Source organism: Malaclemys terrapin, chromosome 19, assembly GCF_027887155.1.
Source record: "Malaclemys terrapin pileata isolate rMalTer1 chromosome 19, rMalTer1.hap1, whole genome shotgun sequence".
NCBI classification, from domain to species: domain Eukaryota; kingdom Metazoa; phylum Chordata; order Testudines; family Emydidae; genus Malaclemys; species Malaclemys terrapin.
In genome coordinates this window covers 7,879,220-7,898,964 of record NC_071523.1, presented here as the reverse complement: position 1 = coordinate 7,898,964, position 19,745 = coordinate 7,879,220, and the positions used below count along the sequence as shown (strand labels likewise).

Here is a 19,745-nt window from a genome sequence, read left to right as displayed (position 1 = left end):
ATGCATTTACAACAAGGAGTAGTGGGACTAGATCGCCTGTACTATTGGCCTCAGTTGTGCCAGAGATTGGTATTCTAAAGGGGTAGAAATTAATGGTGAAGAATAGAGGTTGTAGAGAGGGGGAGAGTATATACTGTATGCTTGCCATGTGGTAGCATGGGATAGATGATCATAGTTGCCTTAGGGAACAGTAAAAAGTGTTATAACGGGGAAGACAATAGCTGTGCTATATGTTTGCATGATGACTAATAGAGAGTCAGCTGGGTATTTCTTAGATGGATTCATAAGGACCGTTAATATACAGGTAAAGCAGGAGAAGGTTAATGATCAATCTGTTTACATTGCAGGATCCTGCAGTGAGCTTTTCCTGTAAACAAGCTTTAATTCGCGTGCTGAGGCCGAGGAACAAGCGGAGACACGTGACGCTGCCATCTTCTCCTCGCAGCAACACCCCCATGGGTACGCATAACCTTCCTCTCTGCTTCTGACTAATCTGGGCCACCTTATGCACAAAAGTTCATATAAGATCATGTGATATGAGCTCACCCTTAGCAAGGGGAAAATCCAGTCCTTTAAAAACAACCCACAAACCTAGGTGACCAGACAGCAAACGTGAAAAATCGGTACGGGGGTGGGGAGTAATAGGAGCATATATAAGAAAAAGACCCAAAAATCGGGACTGTCCCTATAAAATCAGGACATCTGGTCACGCTACACAAACCTGATTTCTCAAATTGGCATCTTGTGTAACGCTACATAATGTAATGCTGTGTGTAATGCCCCCACTTTATATATAGTTCCACACTGTTTATCCAGTCTAGACTGCGATAGTGCAGACTGTATCAATGTTTCTGTCTGTACTTTCATAGGTTTAAAAGTTGGCTGTAAACTTTTGCTCCAGGCTAAAATTAGCCAATCAGGTCTCCATCCAAGAGAGAAATATTTTTAGAACTTAATGGCTGGTGGAAGGTGCCACAGTAGAGATGGAAGTATCTGATCTATGGCTAAATGGAGGACAATGCAGGTTTCCTTCCCACCATTGTACCTCTGCCCTGTTTTGGAGTAGCCACATCTGTGTAAAGAGTGTGCATTATCTACCCATCCAGTTCTTGGTATGTCTGCTGAGACTAGAACAGTGACCACCCAGACAGCCAATTTATTTCATGTAGCCAGGGGTGGGGAACCTTTTTTCTATCAGGGGCCATTGACGCACATCAAAAATCAGTCAGGGACCACACACAGCTCCCTGCCTGCCCTGGCTCCATGCTGCTCTGCTCCCTGAGGGGCCAGGTGGCTCTGCCTGCGCCTGCCGCTCCCATTGGCCGCGGTTCACGGCCGATGGGAGCTGCAGAGCTGGCACTGGGGGCGGGGGCAGCACGCGGAGCTTCCCTGATCGCACTTGTGCCTAGGGGCTGCAGGGACATGCCGCCATGGGGGTGGCGCTGAGGCTCAGGGTGTCTGGCCCGTGGTGCAGAGACTTACTGTAGGCCGGATGAAAAGAAGCCTCGGGCAGGAGGTTCTCCATCCCTGATGTAGGCCAAGAAACAGTGATTTGAACAATTAGTCACTGCCAACCTGGATGGGTTTGAACTTGATGTAAGACTCTTTTTTTTTTTTTTTCCCCCCATTATCAGTCCCCTGGCCCATCCATGTGGGTTTCCTCTCCCGTATGCAAGAATAATAATTTCCCAAAATGTAGGCGGGGGGCAGGGGTGGCACAAGAGGGGTTTTGGAAGTGTTCTCTTCTTCCCTCAGCTTTGTGTTCTCTTCTTCCCTCAGCATCCTCCAAAATCTGAAGTTTTCTTAGATGGATTCCTAAGGACTGTTACTATACAGTTAAAGCAGGAGAAGGTTAATGATCAACCTGTTTACATTGTAGGATCCTGCACAGAGCTTTTCCTGTAAACAATTTTTTTTCTTCTCTTCCACCCCAAAAGCACTGTATTGTGCTGATCATCCTGGCTGAGGAAAGCTGGAAATGGCTTCCTCCAGGATTGGCCAGGGAGTTGCTACAGAGCAACTTGAGTTGTTCCTTTTTATGATACCCTGCACCTGCAAGGACTTAGCTTTTTCATTTTGAGGGTGAAACAAAACCTGAGTCTCTTACTCCTGACTTCCCCAAGCCAGCCTGTTAGTCACTTTATAATTGAGTGACCTAAGAACAGTGGCATTGTGAGAGGGTTTTTTTTTTGCATTCTAGAGCTTTCCCCTGTTCTCCCTCTGTTCCTGGGGGGTCCTCTGCATCCCTGAAGATGAATCTTTGCATTCCCTCACCTTGAGGCTTTGTTTGCCTCCCCTCACAACCGAGGATGACTGTACGAAAGTCCCTATGGAGTCCCATCAGTGGTGCTCCTTACATAGAGGGTGTGCAGCTTAGAAGCACTCAGGTGTGGAGCATTCTACCTCAGTTACAGTTGTCCCAGTCTTTGCCAGCCAGCAGAGCAAGAGAGTGGGAAAATACCCTGGGTCTCCCACATAGCTGTGCAGAACTCTGCCATTACAGACAGCACTGGTGTGTTGGTCAGCATTGCCCACTGCGCCGCACATTAGAGTGGAGAGAAAGGGATGAGGAAAGGGTGTGTTTGTGAATGGTATTTTTGTGGCCCAGGAGATAAGGACGATGACGACGACGACGATGCAGAAGACAAAATGCAGAGCTCTGGGATAGCAAATGGCGAGCATATTCGACAAGAGAGCCAGGAGCAAAGCGAGGTGGATCACGGGGACTTTGAGATGGTGGTGAGCCCAGAGTTTTTTTTTGTTTGGAGTCTTTATTTTTGAAAAGTACTTAGGTTTAGTTTAATTGCGGTTGTTCAACCCCAAGCACTCCATTGGATGGGGGTGATCTGGTAGAAGCTCTGTCTGTGTTCCTTCTCCTTAGTCTGAGTCAATGGTGCTGGAGACTTCTGAAAATGTGAATAATGGCAACCCTTCTCCTCTGGAGGCTCTCCTGGCTGGAGCAGAGGGATTCCCACCCATGCTGGACATTCCTCCAGATGCAGATGATGAAACAATGGTGGAACTAGCCATTGCCCTGAGCCTGCAACAAGACCAGCAAGGTAAGATGTGCATGTTATCTGAGACAGATTGGAATCCCAGTTTCAAAGGGCCTTGGGGATTTAGAAACCAATCTTGCATTGAATTCCCTATTTGAGATGGGCACTTAATTCCCTAGGACCCTTTTGGAAAATCTCAGCCTACCTGACTTGTCTGAGGCTGCATAAGAAATTTGAGGCAAAGTTGGAATTGAACCAAGATCTCCTGACTCCCAGTCCCGTGCCTTAAAAACGAGATCATCCTTCCACTCCCAAATGACCATCGGGTGCAGTGGATTGGAACTGGAGCAGATGAGACCTATTAAGCCATGAGAGGCAATACTACTCTTAAGGGGTGGGGCAGATGTTGGTTATGTATATTTTTAGCTTTTGTTCACATACATTTCTATCATTGCCAAGTTATCACAAAGAGCCTTTGTGGAGGAAGTGTTCTCTAAGGAGGGATTTGAATGAGTAGTGGGTGGCCAACTGGCATAGGAGATAGGCAGACTGCATCAAGTAGAAGAGCTGGCATGAGAAAAAATACTTAGATGACTGGGGAACAGTTGGCTGAGGGGCTTGTGCAGAGCAAAGCCAGCAAGATGGAATCAGGACATTGGGGATAAATGTAAACCAGCTTAAAGTTTTGTCCATTGTGTGTTACCTTGAAGGTATTCAAAGCAGAAGGCTTAGTCATACTGAAAACTTGTCTACCTGATGCCTTAGTCTGCACCAGCTGGCCTGTAAATTCTAATGAGCACCAGCATGGCGTGCACTAACGGGCCCATGTGGACTCTGCTATTCCCTAGGGCATGTACATCTAATGCTATTTCAAAACAATATTACACTCACCTGCACTTGGGAACTTTCCGTGCACACCAGCAGGGTCCACACAGTGTAGTTAGCGCGTGTCACACTGGTACTCCATAATTTACACCCTAACTTGTGTTGACTAAGGCACTGTGTAGACAGTTCAGGGATTTATTGACAGTCGGTGTTGTGTGTTCACCTCTCACAGGGAGCAGCAGCAGTGCACTTGGACTACAGAGCCTGGGACTGTCTGGCCAAGCCCCCAGTTCTTCATCTCTTGATGCTGGAACTCTCTCTGACACCACAGCATCAGGTAACTGTTCACAAGAAGATATTAAACTCTCTGAGGGCATCTTGAACCCTATAGCAATACTGCCTGCACTGCAGTACCTCCTGCAGGTCACTTAGTCATTTGGAATACAGTTTTGCCAAGCAGTCACCATCATTGGGTTCTTTGCTTTAAAAATGAACAATCAGCCCCAGAAATCTGGAGTTCAGGAGGAAACTTTTCCAGCAGCCTGCTTCCCAGGTCGCACAGCTAAAATGTAGATTGTCGGTGAAAGCCAAGAGATCAGTTAGATTCAGTTAGCATTCTGCTTTAGAGCTCTTGTGAATTTTTCACTTCTGGAAGAGCACCTCTGCTCAGTTTGGATACTTACACTTAAAAGGTATAATGGCAGGTCTGATATGGCACATCAGCAGCTCAAATTATTAGGCTTTCCAGATTTTTATTTTTTTTTTAAATTAGGAAGGTTTAAGGATCGTGAACACAGTATATTTCTTTAACCCTTTTTGATCTATCTCCAACCGCAGGGCAACCCTTTCAAGAGCCTATTCTCCGTTGTTTGTGAACAAAAGCTCATGCACACCCTTTTTTGAGCACTACCACTTGTTCTAACAGATGATAGTTGATACCATTCATTAACCGTGCAAATAATCCTCACTTGTGCATGCGGATATTGGATTTAAAGCAGTGCCCAAGCAGAGGGATGATTGTACAGTGATGGAGGCTAGTCTGTGGTCCCTGGAGAAAAATTGGCCCACGGTTTCTAACCTAAGAAGCAGAGCAGAATTTGCTTCTAATCTTAAGTATCGAGAGCACTACTATTATAGTTGGTTTCAGAAACCTGAGGAGTCGCTCTTGGCTTTTCTCTAGAGCATGCTCTTTTAGAGTTGTATAAAGACGGTGTTTTTACTTGTAACAGCTCTCGTTACTCTCATAGCTCCAGCATCTGATGATGAAGGCAGCACAGCGGCAACCGATGGCTCTACTCTTCGGACTTCACCAGCTGACCATGGCGGCAGTGTGGGCTCTGAGAGTGGTGGCAGTGCAGTGGATTCAGTGGCTGGCGAACACAGTGGTAATAACACTCAGGGACTTATTTGGCCAGTGCCTACATGTTTTGGGCACTATTTAGATGATTGCACTGTAGTTATTTTATAACAGTATATGAGAGAGACGAGAATATTGTTTGGCAAAAAGGAGCAATTCTTTAGTGCATGCTAAGGGTATGTGGACTATCTTAATGTTCATCTCAATGTGCTTTACAAACTACATATGCAGGATTGATTTAATAAGTTTCCTGTATTGACTCCATTTCATTTAAGCTCTTACTTTGGGTGAAACCTGTATAATAAAAATTGCCCATTCACACACACAGTTGCTATGTGGTGTTAAAATAATTTGTACAGAAATAAAGCTCTTTTTTGGCCTTTGACGATACCCACGGACACCTTTCCCCCTTCCTGAATCCAAAGAATGATTATCCCAAATGGTCATTCAGCTTTGCAGTTTGCTATGAGGCATAGTGGAGATTGTGTTCAGTTGTGCTCATGTCACCTTTCCTTCTTCAGTGTCTGGCCGCAGCAGCGCGTATGGTGACACTACAGCGGAGGGCCATCCAGCTGGGCCAGGCAGTGTCAGCTCAAGCACTGGTGCCATCAGTACCACCACAGGGCAGCAGGAAGGGGATGGTTCAGAAGGAGAAGGCGAAGGAGAAGCTGAAGGCGATGTCCACACCAGCAATAGGTATGAAGCTTTATTTTCCCATGGAGAAATGGGTCAGAGGGGACCCACTCACGTGCCACTGATGATACATTTTCATGGGGGGGAAATGGGCCTAGGAGATACTATAAATCCATAGAGAATAATGAACAGCTGTGATAAAGATCAGAGGCCAAAAGTCCATCTCACTGGTCTCCAACAATTATTGTGCATAGAGCAAGCCATTGTTTGCATCCATGCATCTGTCATTCTGCCTTGTCACTTGTGTGTCCCATGAGACTTTGACTGAGGAGTTATACTTGCAGGGATGAACAATCTGAATGTTTTAGACACATACGTCTAGTGAGCCACTCACTAAAACTTAAATCTTGGTAACATCTGACATTCAGTGGGGAAACATAATGTAGGCTGCCCAGGATAGTGTCTGTCAAGCATGCGCTATACTTAAAAAAAAAAAAAAAAAAAACAAAAACAAAAAAACGCAGTCTGCAACAATCTCACTGCAGTTTCTCATTGGTTTTCCCCTTCTTCTTTGACCTGGCAACCGATGATCAACCACTTTCCAAGGGGTGCCCTCTGCAGATTGGAATGGACTTGTGACATATGTCCCTGGTCAGTTTCATTCTGCAGTTAATTGTGCTGGGAAAAGCACTCTAAAACAAAGTACTAATTTAATTATTTCTCTGATGCCAGAGTTGATTTTGCCTTTGACATTACTTGCCTGTAAAAGGCCTCTCTGGCATCTGTGATTTGGCCTTTCTAATTTGGTCAGCTCAAACTTGTCAGGAAGTGAATTTTTGCTGACATATCAGGGTATCCCATTTATAATGCTTTTGGGTTTCATTTTTATTACAGAGTGTCTGACACTTAATTGCTTCATGTCTGATTCTTGATATCTAACTCTCTAGACTGCACATGGTCCGTTTGATGCTGTTGGAGAGGCTGTTGCAGACCTTACCCCAGCTGCGTAATGTTGGAGGAGTCCGTGCCATTCCTTACATGCAGGTAGCTTACTGAGGAAAGATCAAGAGACCCTGTTGTTTGGTGGTTAACAAATATCTAACAATTTTTTCAACAAAATTCTGCATACATTTTCCATCTTCCTCACCCCACCAACCAAATCATATTACAAGGCCTATCTCGTTCGATCTTGTAGACCATTCTTCATACCATTGAGTCTCACAGGCAGTGTTCTGTCCCTATGAGTTTCTGCTAGATTTATACTCTGTTGCTCCCCTTCAGCATTCCTTTTCTCTTACCAATATGGCTAAAACCACTTTGAGTATCCTTAGTCGCTTAGACCGATACGGTCTTTGCTGACCATACCAAATGTTAATAATCAGATGTGATGGTATAAGCATGATTCATGGAAGGAGAGAGTATTGGAATCTGGGATTCCTCTGTGGAGTGTTGTATGGAGATAGTCCATCTCTCGCACGGTGATAATGGAGCCTGACTTCACTGCCTCTCCAATTTCTGTGTTTCCAGGTTATTCTGATGCTCACAACAGATCTAGATGGTGAAGATGAGAAGGACAAGGGTGCTCTAGATAACCTTCTGTCCCAACTCATCGCAGAACTGGGCATGGATAAAAAGGTAGGGTGATATGAGCAAACACTTGCAGCTTGCTAGAGCTTATGGGTTGGGACCCATCCCATTAAGGGGCATTTGAGGCAGAGGAGTTGTCCAGGGAGCAACGGGTTTGTTTTAAATAGACTTGTTCAGACATTTGATGTCACTTGCTTTACTTTGTGAGGAGGAAAATGGTATTGGAGTATAACTCTCCGCTGATAGGGCTGGTATCAGTAAGTCGATATAAAATGTAGTTCTAAATTGTTACCTTTTTATTCAGACTCTTAGACCTGTCTTTGGCAGTGATCAGGAACATCCAAGTTTTATTCAGTATAACTGTATACTTCGGGGTCTGTGCTGCCATCAGCACCCCGGGCATTTACACTAACATCCATTGTTGCCAAGGTGTCATTTATAAACAAGTTCCCAGGATCTTAGAGTTGGAATGCAGCTGTGTAAAGTGACCGATCTCTCTCTGCAGGATGTGTCTAAGAAGAATGAACGTTCTGCCCTGAACGAAGTGCACTTGGTGGTAATGAGGCTGCTTAGCGTGTTCATGTCCAGGACCAAGTCAGGATCCAAATCTTCCATTTGTGAGGTACAATCTGGCACCTTTAAACTTTCTTTATATATACCTTCAGGAGTTCCCGCCCTTCACCAGGCGAAGAGTGGCTGGGGGCGGGGGACGACTCTCTGGAATGGATATTCTGGAACTCAGGATGACTGGATGTGCTTTGGTGCATCCTTGTGGGGAGTGTACAATGTTGCTGCAACTTGGCCATCATGGAAAAAGACCCAGCAGGAGTTAGAGGGGAAGCCAGCAGGACAGTGAGACTAGATAAGCTTGTTCCAGTGGCAGTAGTTGAGTTAGTCCATTGTTGATTTGGAATAGAGGCAGCAGAGAAAGGTATTTCTTAAAACGGCCTAGCGGAGTTTACTTAAACCACCTTGGCACTGAAGGAGTTAAAGGGGATTTGTAACGTGATTATTGGAAAGCAATATGCTGCTGTGTCAACGTAAAAGTCACTAAGAGGATTCCTTAGATATTTGTTGCTAAAAGGTACGGTAATAAGGCATAAAAACAGTATGTGTGGTGGGAAGGAGATTAATAAAAAAGCATAGAGGTTAAAAATTTAGTCTGAACTGCATCAAATTTTAATGAGCTTATGAGCTGTGGGGTTTGTTTGGATTTACAGGGCTGCTTTAATAGTTTTATTTACAGTCGCTTTTTCTCTAGCCTTTGTTATTCACTTGAGCTTCCCACAGAAATCAAAGCTCATCATCTTGCAGAATGCAGGTGGAGTAATACCTGGGTGGGGCAGAGCCTCTGAGCGGCATCTGCAGCCGCGACTCTTTCTTTAGCGGCGCTCACCCCCAGCTGGCCAAATCCCAGATAAACAAATAGAAATCCCATAAAAGAAAAAAAAACAACTAGTCTTCTAATCCACAGCTCAGTGGCCTCTGGCACATGTGTCGAGGGGAGATTAGACTTAGGAGGAGATTGTGTTTGTTTTTCTTTACTAAGCGCTTGTTCAAAAGAGTCTGTAAATATTTCAGTTGATTTTTTTTTTTTTCTTTTAAAAGAAACTCAAACCCCAAACATGAAAACTGCCCATAAAGTTTCAGCAAAATCTGCCCTCTTACCCCTATAATGTCTGCAAATGGCTGTTTGGTGCTAATGACTTTGTCTGCTTTACTGAAACAGCTGCTTCTTAGGAGTGGAGTAACCTTTTTATTCCCCTGTCAGTCCTCTTCCCTCATTTCCAGCGCCACTGCTGCAGCATTGCTGAGCTCTGGCGCAGTTGATTACTGTCTGCACGTTCTGAAGTCTCTGCTGGAATACTGGAAAAGCCAGCAGAATGATGAGGAGCCAGTAGCCACCAGCCAGCTGCTGAAACCCCACACTACCTCTTCTCCACCTGACATGGGCCCCTTCTTTCTCCGGCAATACGTGAAGGTGAGTTCCGCACCATGCCGCCATCATAACCTGTATCAACATCTAACCACCGGCATGGAGCTCTTCCTTACTAAACTGCTGTAGGAGTATCTAGCATCTGGCCTGCTGTTGTCTCTCTCCATCGATTCAAAATTTGTCCTCCTGAGTCCTTACTGACATCTGGGACTGCTTGATGCTCTCTGACACTAGAGCCATGTTTGTTGTTGCATTCCTGAGCCATGCAATTCTTTGGAGCTGCTGTCATTGTCTGTTGTTTAAACATGAATCTTTCTGAAGGGATACTACTCTGTGGGGTGAATTTTTTTGCTTGGCAGGCAAAGATCCACAAACCATTGCTGTTTACTATGGCAAGGATGCCTTGCAGGTGTTTGCCCAATTGCAGTCATGATTTACAAGCTAAATTCTAGACTTGTTTAACCACCATGGTGTCTTTATTGTAAACTTCCACTGGCATCAAAGGCTTTGATTTATGCATAGGTGCAGTAGAATGGAAGTATAATTAAACGATAGAATGCTTTCTGGTTTGAAGGACAGAACATTAAAATTTTTAAGGGCAGGGAGACCTGTTGCACCATAACCACTACATTTTATTACACTCACCATAGGGGCTTGCTGGTTTTGTGTTCATCTGCCAATCAAGGGTTTTCATGTTAGCTGTAAAGGTGCAATTGAGAATAAATGAAATAGCAATAAGGATCATTCTGATTATAGGGGAAAAAAGCAATCCTCTCCCCCCTCCCCCCACCAAACTTACCATGCTTGGAAGATGGGAGTGTTCTGTGCTCATGCTCCATATCCTAGCTAACCCACTGAATTTCTCCACTTCAGGGTCATGCAGCAGATGTTTTTGAGGCCTATACTCAGCTTCTGACCGAGATGGTGCTGCGCTTACCTTATCAAATCAAGAAAATTGCTGACACAAACTCCCGGATCCCACCACCCATCTTCGATCATTCCTGGTTCTACTTCCTGTCTGAGGTAGGTGAGGAGCATATGGTGCTCCTGGAAGTGGGATGTAGGATTTCTGGGTGGTAAGAAAAGGAAGTAAATAATGGTATCCTCCCTGGGAGAGCCCTAACTTTGGTGTGACTGATCTGAGAGCCTTCTCCTGCTCCCCCATGTACGAGGGCTAGCGCCTCAATACTGTATATGTCTATACAAACAAGCAGCTATGGGAGCGCATGCTCCACAGACAGTGTTGCCGTTACTATCCATAATTCAACACTGTTGGTCTAGAATCAAGAGCCTTCTGCTAGATAGTGGTTTAGCGTGAAAATGTGTTGCTAGTACTTCACTGATGTTGTTTAGAACAAATTATGGGTTTGGGGTGTGCATTTATTTCAACGGGCAGCTTAGATTTGTGGGTTCCCCCCAGACACGTACACACATACCTATTTCCCCAAGCAGCCACACATCCTCCTACATTTGTCATAACCTGTAGTGCAGCTGTTAATTCAGTAAGGCTTGTTCAGGCCTTTAACCGGAGCTCATAGGTCGCTTGGATAACTATGCCATGGAATGACCCTGCAGGATATCGTTTCATAAACGCTAGCTCCAGTACTACATAGCATTGCTGTGCAACTTCTCTTCTGCCTGAGACTTGTTGAGTTGATGGTCCCAGTACCTTAGAATCATAGAATGTCAGGGTTGGAAGGGACCTTAGGAGGTCATCTAGTCCAACCCCTGCTCAAAGCAGGACCAATCCCCAGACAGATTTTTGCCCCAGATCCCTAAATGGGCCCCCTCAAAGATTGAACTCTCAACCCTGGGTTTAGCAGTCCAAGGCTCAAACCACTGAGCTGTCCCCTCCCCCAACTGAGAAGCTGCTAAATGCATTTCCATTTCCTCTTTACCTGTGGAAATAATATTCATGTTAGCTTGACCCACCTTGAGATCTTGTGATTGCTGTGATGACATAGGTCAACTATTGATTTCACAGCACTCATGTTGAATGCTTTGTCTAGTACCTGATGATCCAGCAGACTCCGTTTGTACGCCGCCAAGTCCGCAAACTCCTTCTCTTCATCTGTGGATCAAAGGAGAAGTACCGCCAGCTCCGAGACCTGCACACTTTGGATTCTCATGTTCGCGGTATCAAAAAACTCCTGGAAGAACAAGGGATTTATCTGCGGGCAAGTGTGGTCACTGCAAGTTCAGGCTCTGCTCTGCAGTATGATACACTGATCAGCCTGGTAAGGAGAATTGTGTTTCAGTGGATAAAACGTATGTGCATATAGTGAGAGAGGCATGCTGCATTTCAAAAAGGTGACATCAGCAGAAGAGTTGACTTGCTGCTAAATCCCATGCTACTCTGCATTTCAGATGGAACACTTGAAGGCTTGTGCAGAGATCGCAACGCAGCGAACAGTGAACTGGCAGAAATTCTGCATTAAAGATGATTGTGAGTTTTCTCCGCGACAGTATTTTAGAGAACGGAGGCAGTTCGTAGTAAGCTTAGATTTGATCCAGGGTTTCTTAGCTCTGTGCTGAAAGAGTGTGTCTGTTTTGACATTCAGCACAGGGGGAGCTGGAAGGGATAAAGAAGAGCTTGGGGTTGCCCAGGATTTGTTGCTAACACTAATTATCAGTGTTTGTTGGTAGCTTCTGTTCTGTGGCTAGAGAAAGTAAAAAGAAATGAAGTAGACAGTGGGCTCTAGTGGAAGAGCACTGGACTGGGGAGCAAGAGACATGGCATTGCGTGTGTGAGAGTGACAGACCAACCTGTGGAGCTGCCCGAGGGCTGCTGGGGCTCCCTGCCCAGGGCAGGTGGAGGGGCTGCCGTGGCTGCCTGCCTGGCTTGTACTGGGGCTGGGCTGCGGCTTTGAGAGCCACCCCTGCGGCCAGCTGTGGGGAGCCTGGGTCCCTCCACCTGCACTAGGCAGGGGGCCTGAGTAGCCTCCGGCCCATGTCCTTGCCCCCATATCCCTCGCCCACTGTCCCTGCCCCACAGACCCCCCCACCCAGGGCAGGTGGAGGGACCCAGACTCCACACAGCTGCCAACACAGCTCTTCCTGACCCGCCTCTGGCCAGGGAGGTGGCGGGGGAGGGGGGCGCTCTTGGAGCCGCACCCCAGCCATGGTAAGAGCTGGGCGGGGAGCTGCACCTCACCCCCCCACCTGCCCTGTGAAGGGGCCCAAGCAGCCCCCCCACCCAGTGTCCCTTTTCCTCAGTCCCCCCCGCTCAGTGTCCTTGCCCCTCAGACCCTCACCCAGGGCAGGTGGAGGGTCCCCTCCACATTCCTCATAGCTGCCCGCCTGGCTCTTAACAGTCAGAGCTCTTGCATCTGCGCTGTCCACAAAATGGTCCATGGATATGAAGCGGATACCCACGGATTTGCAGGGCTCTACTTTTGGGGAGGTTTTAACTTATTTTATTCAGAGTTAAGCTTTTTCCTCTCCTTCCTCCGCAGCTGTTCTCTATTTTCTCCTACAAGTCAGTTTTCTGGTAGACGAGGGAGTGTCACCAGTTCTTCTGCAGCTCCTGTCCTGTGCTTTGTGCGGCAGTAAAGTGCTGTCTGTGACTTCATCCTCTGGATCATCCAGCACCTCTTCTACGTCAGCTCCAGCAGGCACTGGGCAGCCAGCAACGCAGAGCAAGTCCTCCACCAAAAAGAGCAAGAAGGAAGAAAAGGAAAAAGAACGAGAAGGTGTGAATCATAAAATATCAGGGTTGGAAGGGACCTCAGGTCATCCTGTCCATCCCCCTGCTCAAAGCAGGACCGATCCCCAGACAGATTTTTGCCCTAAATGGCCCCCTCCAGGATTGAACTCACAACCCTGGGTTTAGCAGGCCAATGCTCAAACCCCTGAGCTATCCCTCCTCCAAGCTGTTAGTTTCTTTGTACCACTATCCTGTTCTGTAGGGCTCCTGGTAATAGAAATGCATTTGTCCCTGGCTCTGAGACATGCACAGCTCTTGTCAGAGCCCCACGTGTGCAGAGCAGAAGAAACACTTACGGACACATGGCCAATTTTGTTGTAGTTTGCATGTTTAGTGGAATGGGTCAGGAATGGAGCCAAGCTTCCTTAAAATTGGTGCTGAAATAAATTTGAAGTGCTGAGGAGCTCACAGACGCTTCACAAATGCTTAATAAATTGGCTGGGTCTGTAATTCTAATGGGGATCATAATATATCACAATTCTTACCATGCAAACTCCCTAGGTGGCACTGGTGAGAGCTGAAGCAGCTACTGGGGCTGCACACTCAGCCCCTAAGCAGCAGCTCCTATGTGTCTGTGCTCAAACTTTTCCCCACTCACGGACTGCGAATGATTTGGGGGGCCCTCTTAGGGCCTATCCCTCACCTCCTCGCTTGTGTGCATGGGAAAATACATTTAAAGTAAGTTCCTGTAAGTATTGAACCTGCAGCTCCAAGTCCCCCAGCTCTCCACTGTGTAACACTCCAGTGCTCTGCATCATATCATTACCTAGGAAGCCTCCAACTCTACGGGCTCCCTTATGGTAGGGAAAGCCCTTCGGAGAGCCATTCTGGCTGCTGGTATGGATCCTCCTGGGAATATAGTACATTTCCAAAACTCCCTGGCAAGCCTTTCAGATGTTTACCGCTTTCATTAGTCACAGATGCTAGCTTCCATTTTCTAGAATAAAAGATGTAGGGCACACTCATTCAGAACTACAGTAGAACCTCAGTTACGAACACCTGGGAAATGGAGATTGTTCGTAACTCTGAACAAAACACTGTGGTTGTTCTTTCAAAAGTTTACAACTGAACATTGACTTAATACAGCTGTGAAACTTTACTCGGCAGAAGAAGAATGTTGCTTTCCCTTTATATATTTTTTTTTTTTTTTTTTTTTTTTTTTTTTTGTAGTTTACGTTTAACACAGCACTGTACTGCATTTGTTTTTTTGTGTCTGCTGCTGCCTGATTGTGTACTTCCGGTTCCAAATGAGGTGTGTGGTTGACTGACTGGTCAGTTTGTAACTATGGTGTTTTGTAACTCTTAGGTTCTACTGTAGTCCCAACCCAGAAACTTGTTTTCTGTCAATGAACACTTACAGTTCACACAGTTGTCAGCCGGGGTTGTGTGTCTCTCTCTTCTGCCATGCCATCCATGAAACAGATACATCTGCCACACTTGTGATGCATTTGATCCATCTCGTTTCCTGTGCTCTTTTGACTTGTGCCATTTGCTGTTCTCCAGGTGAGAGCGCTGGCAGCCAAGAAGACCAGCTCTGCACAGCTCTGGTGAACCAGCTGAATAAATTTGCTGATAAGGAAACCCTTATTCAGTTCCTGCGCTGCTTTTTGCTGGAGTCCAACTCCTCCTCGGTGCGGTGGCAGGCACACTGCCTGGCACTCCACATCTACAGGTGTGTGTTTAAAGGGCCTATTCAAAGCCACAGTTTTTCTCATAGATGGATCCTTTGTAGCAGATAAAATTGTGTGGTGAATTACAGTGCACAGACTTGTCAATCACTGCTTTCTAGCACTTGAGTTGTGCTCTTGAGTCTGTGTTCAGCACTGTGCAAGTCACAAAATAGACTATCCAAAGGAGTTTACAGACTAAGATGGACAGACAACAAAGTGCTTATTTGTCTGAAGTCTTGGTGCTCAGTTCATCTGCAGAATGGGCTTTTGAGCCTTCAGGCTGACAGCATCATCTTGAGGATCCGTTTCCACCATTTTTGCAGTTAACTGCACTTATGGCTCATTCACTGCTATGGATTTTGATCATAACCCAAAGGGAACGTTCAGTTTCTACTGTGTGGAGTCTGGGCTGTCTGTTCCGTTCTGTACAACTTGGAAATCATGAGAGGATCACTTTCTTTCTTCTAGAGAGGTGCAGACTATCATTGTTATCAAGTGATGCACATATCATTGAAATCATGAAATTAATAGGCAGCAGGTTTAAAACAAATAAAAGGAAGTGTTTCTTCACACAATGCACAGTCAACCTGTGGAACTCCTTGCCAGAGGATGTTGTGAAGTCCAAGACCATAACAGGGTTAAAAAAAGAACTAGATAAATTCATGGAGGATAGTTCCATCAATGGCTATTAGCCAGGATGGGCGGGAATGCTGTCCCTAGCCCAGGGGTGGGCAAACTTTTTGGCCCAAGGGCTACATCAGGGTTGCAAAACTGTATGGAGGGCCGGGTAGGGAAGGCTGTGCCTCCCCAAACAGCCTGGCCCCCACCCCCTCCCACTTCCTGCTCCCTGACTGCCCCCTTCAGAACCTCCACCCCATCCAACTGCTCCCTGACTGCCCCCCGGGACCTCCTGCCCTTTATCCAACCCTGCCTCTCCCCACCCCCTTACCATGCCACTCAGAGCAGCAGGACTGGCTTATTGGAAAGCCTGGGAGGTGGGCAGGTGCAAGCCGCGCTGCCTGCGTGGCTGCAGGGGAGGGGGGCTGGCTAGCCTCCCCAGCCAGGAACTTAAGGGCCAGGCAGGATGGTCCAGCAGGCCGGATGTGGCCCGCAGGCCATAGTTTGCCCACCTCTGCCCTAGCCTCTGTTTTCCAGAAGCTGGGAAGGAGCAACAGGGGATGGATCACTTGATGATTCCCTGTTCTGTTCATTCCCTGGGGGGCACCTGGCACTGGCCACTGTCGGAAGACAGGATACTGGGCTAGATGGACCCAGTATGGCCACTCTTATGTTCTTATTTATGCATAGGGCAAAATTCTGTGGGCTGAATCCTCTATGGTTAGTTGTCACAGGACCATTCAGCAGGATGCTAGACTTAGTTCAGTGGAGAGAAGAGGAGTGATTAAACAACATAGGTGATTTTGTTGTGTGTACTTTGCAGCAGCCTAGACTGACAGCGGTATATTTCTCACCGGGGTAACTCCGATGAGAGCTGGGTACGAAAAGCATATCTAAACTCATCTCCAGAAACTGATTTGATTTGTAATTTGTCCTTCAGGAACTCTAACAAGTCTCAGCAAGAGCTGCTGTTAGATCTCATGTGGTCAATATGGCCAGAACTCCCAGCCTATGGAAGGAAGGCTGCCCAGTTTGTGGATCTCTTGGGATACTTCTCTCTGAAAACACAACAGACTGAGAAAAAGGTATGGTGTCACTCTGGAACAGCTGAAGTGAGGGCCTCTCCCCCACTTCTTTTTTTTTTTTTCTTTCTTTCTAAATGTGTGGCCCTTTTCAAGGGTTAAGAGTAACTTTAATGGTAGAACTGATCATATTTGCTGTTGAAACATTTTTTGATGGAAAACTTCTGTGTTGAAATTTTCATCAAAACTTCATTTTAATTTCCCCCAAAATGGGGTTTCTTTAAAAAAATAAAGTAAAATAAAATAAAACCTGAAAAACATTTTCTCAATGAAATCTGAAAAACTTGGAAGAAATTTTTTTGACAAGAGGAAAACAAAAGGTTTTTTGTTTATTTTTCACAGAAGAAAATAATTTCCTAACCAGCTCTAATTTATAGGTATCAATCTGCTTCAACCCTAAGAAGTACATTGTAGTCATTAGTGTTGAACTAAAAGAAGGGCAAGTGGTATGGTTTATCAGGGGCCTGTGGTATCGTGGGCTGCTCTGATAATTGTGTGTTTATATGCACAAGAGGTGAGAGCATTCCACAGACATTTGACAGTAATCTCATTTGTTAGCCAAGGGTTGCATCATCACTGCAGTAGAAGTCTAATTTTAGTATCAGTGAAAAGTCTGCTTCTCGTGGGTATAGAGCATGCATCCGCTGTGGAACTAACAGGCAATAGGGAGGGAGGCTGTATGGCCTTTGTGCTGTTAAAAATCATAAACTTGCTTTAAATTGGAAGGTGCAGAAAAGATATTACTTGCCCGAGTCGCTTGTTTAACTTATCTCTTCACCAGCTGATGTTGGTCCAATAAAAGATATTTCTTCCCACCTTCTCTCCTTTGTGTAACTGTATTTCAGTTGAAGGAATACTCCCAAAAGGCTGTTGAGATCCTCCGGACCCAAAACCACATCCTTACCAACCATCCTAATTCCAACATTTACAAGTGAGTTCTTCCTGTCTTTCCTCCAGCATATTACAAGAACTTTGCAGCTGCACTCCACAAGGGAGTGTAAACTTCTTTTGTTAAAATAGTGATGGGGTAGGGCCGCAGCTGAAATCACAGACTTGTTGCAGCTGGTCTTAAGAAAACACTCAAACTAAATCTGTTCTGCTTCTCTGAATGACTTGTGTTTAAAGCAGAATGAATGCCAAAGTACAGATATTTTTAATGTTTTCTCTATCCAGCACGCTGTCTGGTCTGGTGGAATTTGATGGCTATTATTTGGAGAGTGATCCTTGTCTTGTCTGCAACAATCCAGAAGTTCCCTTCTGTGTAAGTGCTCAGTGCTGTTTGTCTTCCCTTCAGACTGTAGAGATCCCAGCCTTTATAGCCATCTAAATTGCTTTGTTTCTCCATTCATTGGGATCCGGTTGTGTTGGCTGAAGATTTTAATAGCACTTTTGTTTCTCTTCCCAGTACATCAAGCTGTCTTCCATCAAGGTGGACACACGGTACACCACTACCCAGCAGGTGGTGAAGCTGATTGGCAGCCACACTATTAGCAAAGTGACAGTGAAGATAGGAGATCTGAAAAGGACCAAAATGGTCCGGACTATCAACCTCTATTACAACAACAGGACAGTGCAGGCCATAGTGGAGCTGAAAAACAAGTATGTATTTCTCGGGTTTGGCAGTGGTGTCAGGATATTTTTCTTGGCCAAAATACAAGTTTGATATGGTGCTGATTGCTTCCTGGCATAGGATATGTCACTTCCCTGAATTAGAGGATTTCATTTCACCTTCCAGCTCCTCACCTAAGGCGCACTGATCAGGATGTGTACTTGATGAAACTCCCTGGTCCCTTTTGGAGGGTGGGGAGAAGAGGATTAGTGATGGCCATGGCTGTAAAACTCCTGTAGTGTTTGATTCCTGAGTGGAAAGTCTGTTGGCATTAAAATTGCTGTGCCCAGGACAGTGTAATGTGGGCTGGGAATGAAGCTGAAGTGAAAATGTGGATAATGAATATTGGTTAAAATCCTGTTCACTACTGAAGAGTTTGATAGCGTCCCATTGAAGAATCTGGCTATGCACTGAGCAGATGATTCTTGTGAGAGAGATCTAGAGAGGGAGATTCTTGCTGCGTACTAACTACCCCTGTGTTTTCCTTGGGATTTTTGAATAGAGAATGCCTTCACTGACACAGAGTAGTCTCTTGATGAATCTGAGATAACCAGCTTATTCACCCCTGTTTATAGTAAGCTCTTTTTTTTGGCACATCATATAAAATAACAGATTTGAGAATGTAGAAATTAGCCTTGTCCAGGCATCCTGATGTCTTACAAACTGAAGTTGTAACAAGATTGTGTCCTTGAGCTGACTTACAGAGAATCATCTTTTAGTTCCTCTGTGCTGAAAGTCTCTATTTCCTGATAAAAACAACAAGGAGTCTGGTGGCACCTTAAAGACTAACAGATTTATTTGGGCATAAGCTTTCGTGAGTAAAAACCTCACTTCTTCGGATGCATCCGAAGAAGTGAGGTTTTTACTCACGAAATCTTATGCCCAAATAAATCTGTTAGTCTTTAAGGTGCCACCAGACTCCTTGTTGTTTTTGTAGATACAGACTAACACGGCTACCCCCTGATACTATTTCCTGATCTAGTTGAGGAATTCAAAATGCCTAAGTGCCCCTGATCTGGCTTGGTTACTACCCCTGCATGTCTCCAATCTATCATCTTGCAGCCCTTTGTTATATACATATGTGACAGTCCTGGATTCTGATCACATCATAGAATCATAGAATATCAGAGTTGGAAGGGACCTCAAGAGGTCATCTAGTCCAACCCCCTGCTCAAAGCAGGACCAATTCCCAGCTAAATCATCCCAGCCAGGGCTTTGTCAAGCCGGGCCTTAAAAACCTCCAAGGAAGGAGACTCCACCACCTCCCTAGGTAACGCATTCCAGTGTTTCACCACCCTCCTAGTGAAATAGTTTTTCCTGATATCCAACCTGGACCTCCCCCACTGCAGCTTGAGACCATTGCTCCTTGTTCTGTCATCTGCCACCACTGAGAACAGCCGAGCTCCATCCTCTTTGGAACCCCCCTTCAGGTAGTTGAAGGCTGCTATCAAATCCCCCCTCATTCTTCTCTTCTGGAGACTAAACAATCCCAGTTCTCTCAGCCTCTCCTCATAAGTCATGTGCTCCAGACCCCTAATCATTTTTGTTGCCCTCCGCTGGACTCTTTCCAATTTTTCCACATCCTTCTTGTAGTGTGGGGACCAAAACTGGACACAGTATTCCAGATGAGGCCTCACCATTGTCGAATAAAGGGGAACGATCACGTTCCTCGATCTGCTGGCAATGCCCCTACTTATACAGCCCAAAGCTGCTAACCCTGTAATCA

The 19,745-nt window shown here is 45.7% G+C and overlaps 1 protein-coding gene across 1 annotated transcript in view; it reads left to right on the top strand.

The window, feature by feature from the left end:
• UBR4 (ubiquitin protein ligase E3 component n-recognin 4) overlaps positions 1–19,745 on the top strand; it is a 122,417-nt gene that overhangs the window by 63,068 nt on the left and 39,604 nt on the right. Inside the window, exons 55-73 of the mRNA XM_054009407.1 lie at positions 348–459; positions 2,609–2,739; positions 2,882–3,059; positions 4,054–4,158; positions 5,069–5,206; positions 5,700–5,874; positions 6,759–6,855; positions 7,339–7,446; positions 7,904–8,020; positions 9,170–9,379; positions 10,208–10,357; positions 11,344–11,571; positions 11,702–11,780; positions 12,790–13,026; positions 14,544–14,712; positions 16,269–16,413; positions 17,256–17,341; positions 17,584–17,671; positions 17,816–18,009. Of these exons, the coding sequence (XP_053865382.1) occupies positions 348–459; positions 2,609–2,739; positions 2,882–3,059; positions 4,054–4,158; positions 5,069–5,206; positions 5,700–5,874; positions 6,759–6,855; positions 7,339–7,446; positions 7,904–8,020; positions 9,170–9,379; positions 10,208–10,357; positions 11,344–11,571; positions 11,702–11,780; positions 12,790–13,026; positions 14,544–14,712; positions 16,269–16,413; positions 17,256–17,341; positions 17,584–17,671; positions 17,816–18,009 (2,747 nt within the window). The remainder of the gene's footprint in view (positions 1–347; positions 460–2,608; positions 2,740–2,881; positions 3,060–4,053; positions 4,159–5,068; positions 5,207–5,699; positions 5,875–6,758; positions 6,856–7,338; positions 7,447–7,903; positions 8,021–9,169; positions 9,380–10,207; positions 10,358–11,343; positions 11,572–11,701; positions 11,781–12,789; positions 13,027–14,543; positions 14,713–16,268; positions 16,414–17,255; positions 17,342–17,583; positions 17,672–17,815; positions 18,010–19,745) is intronic.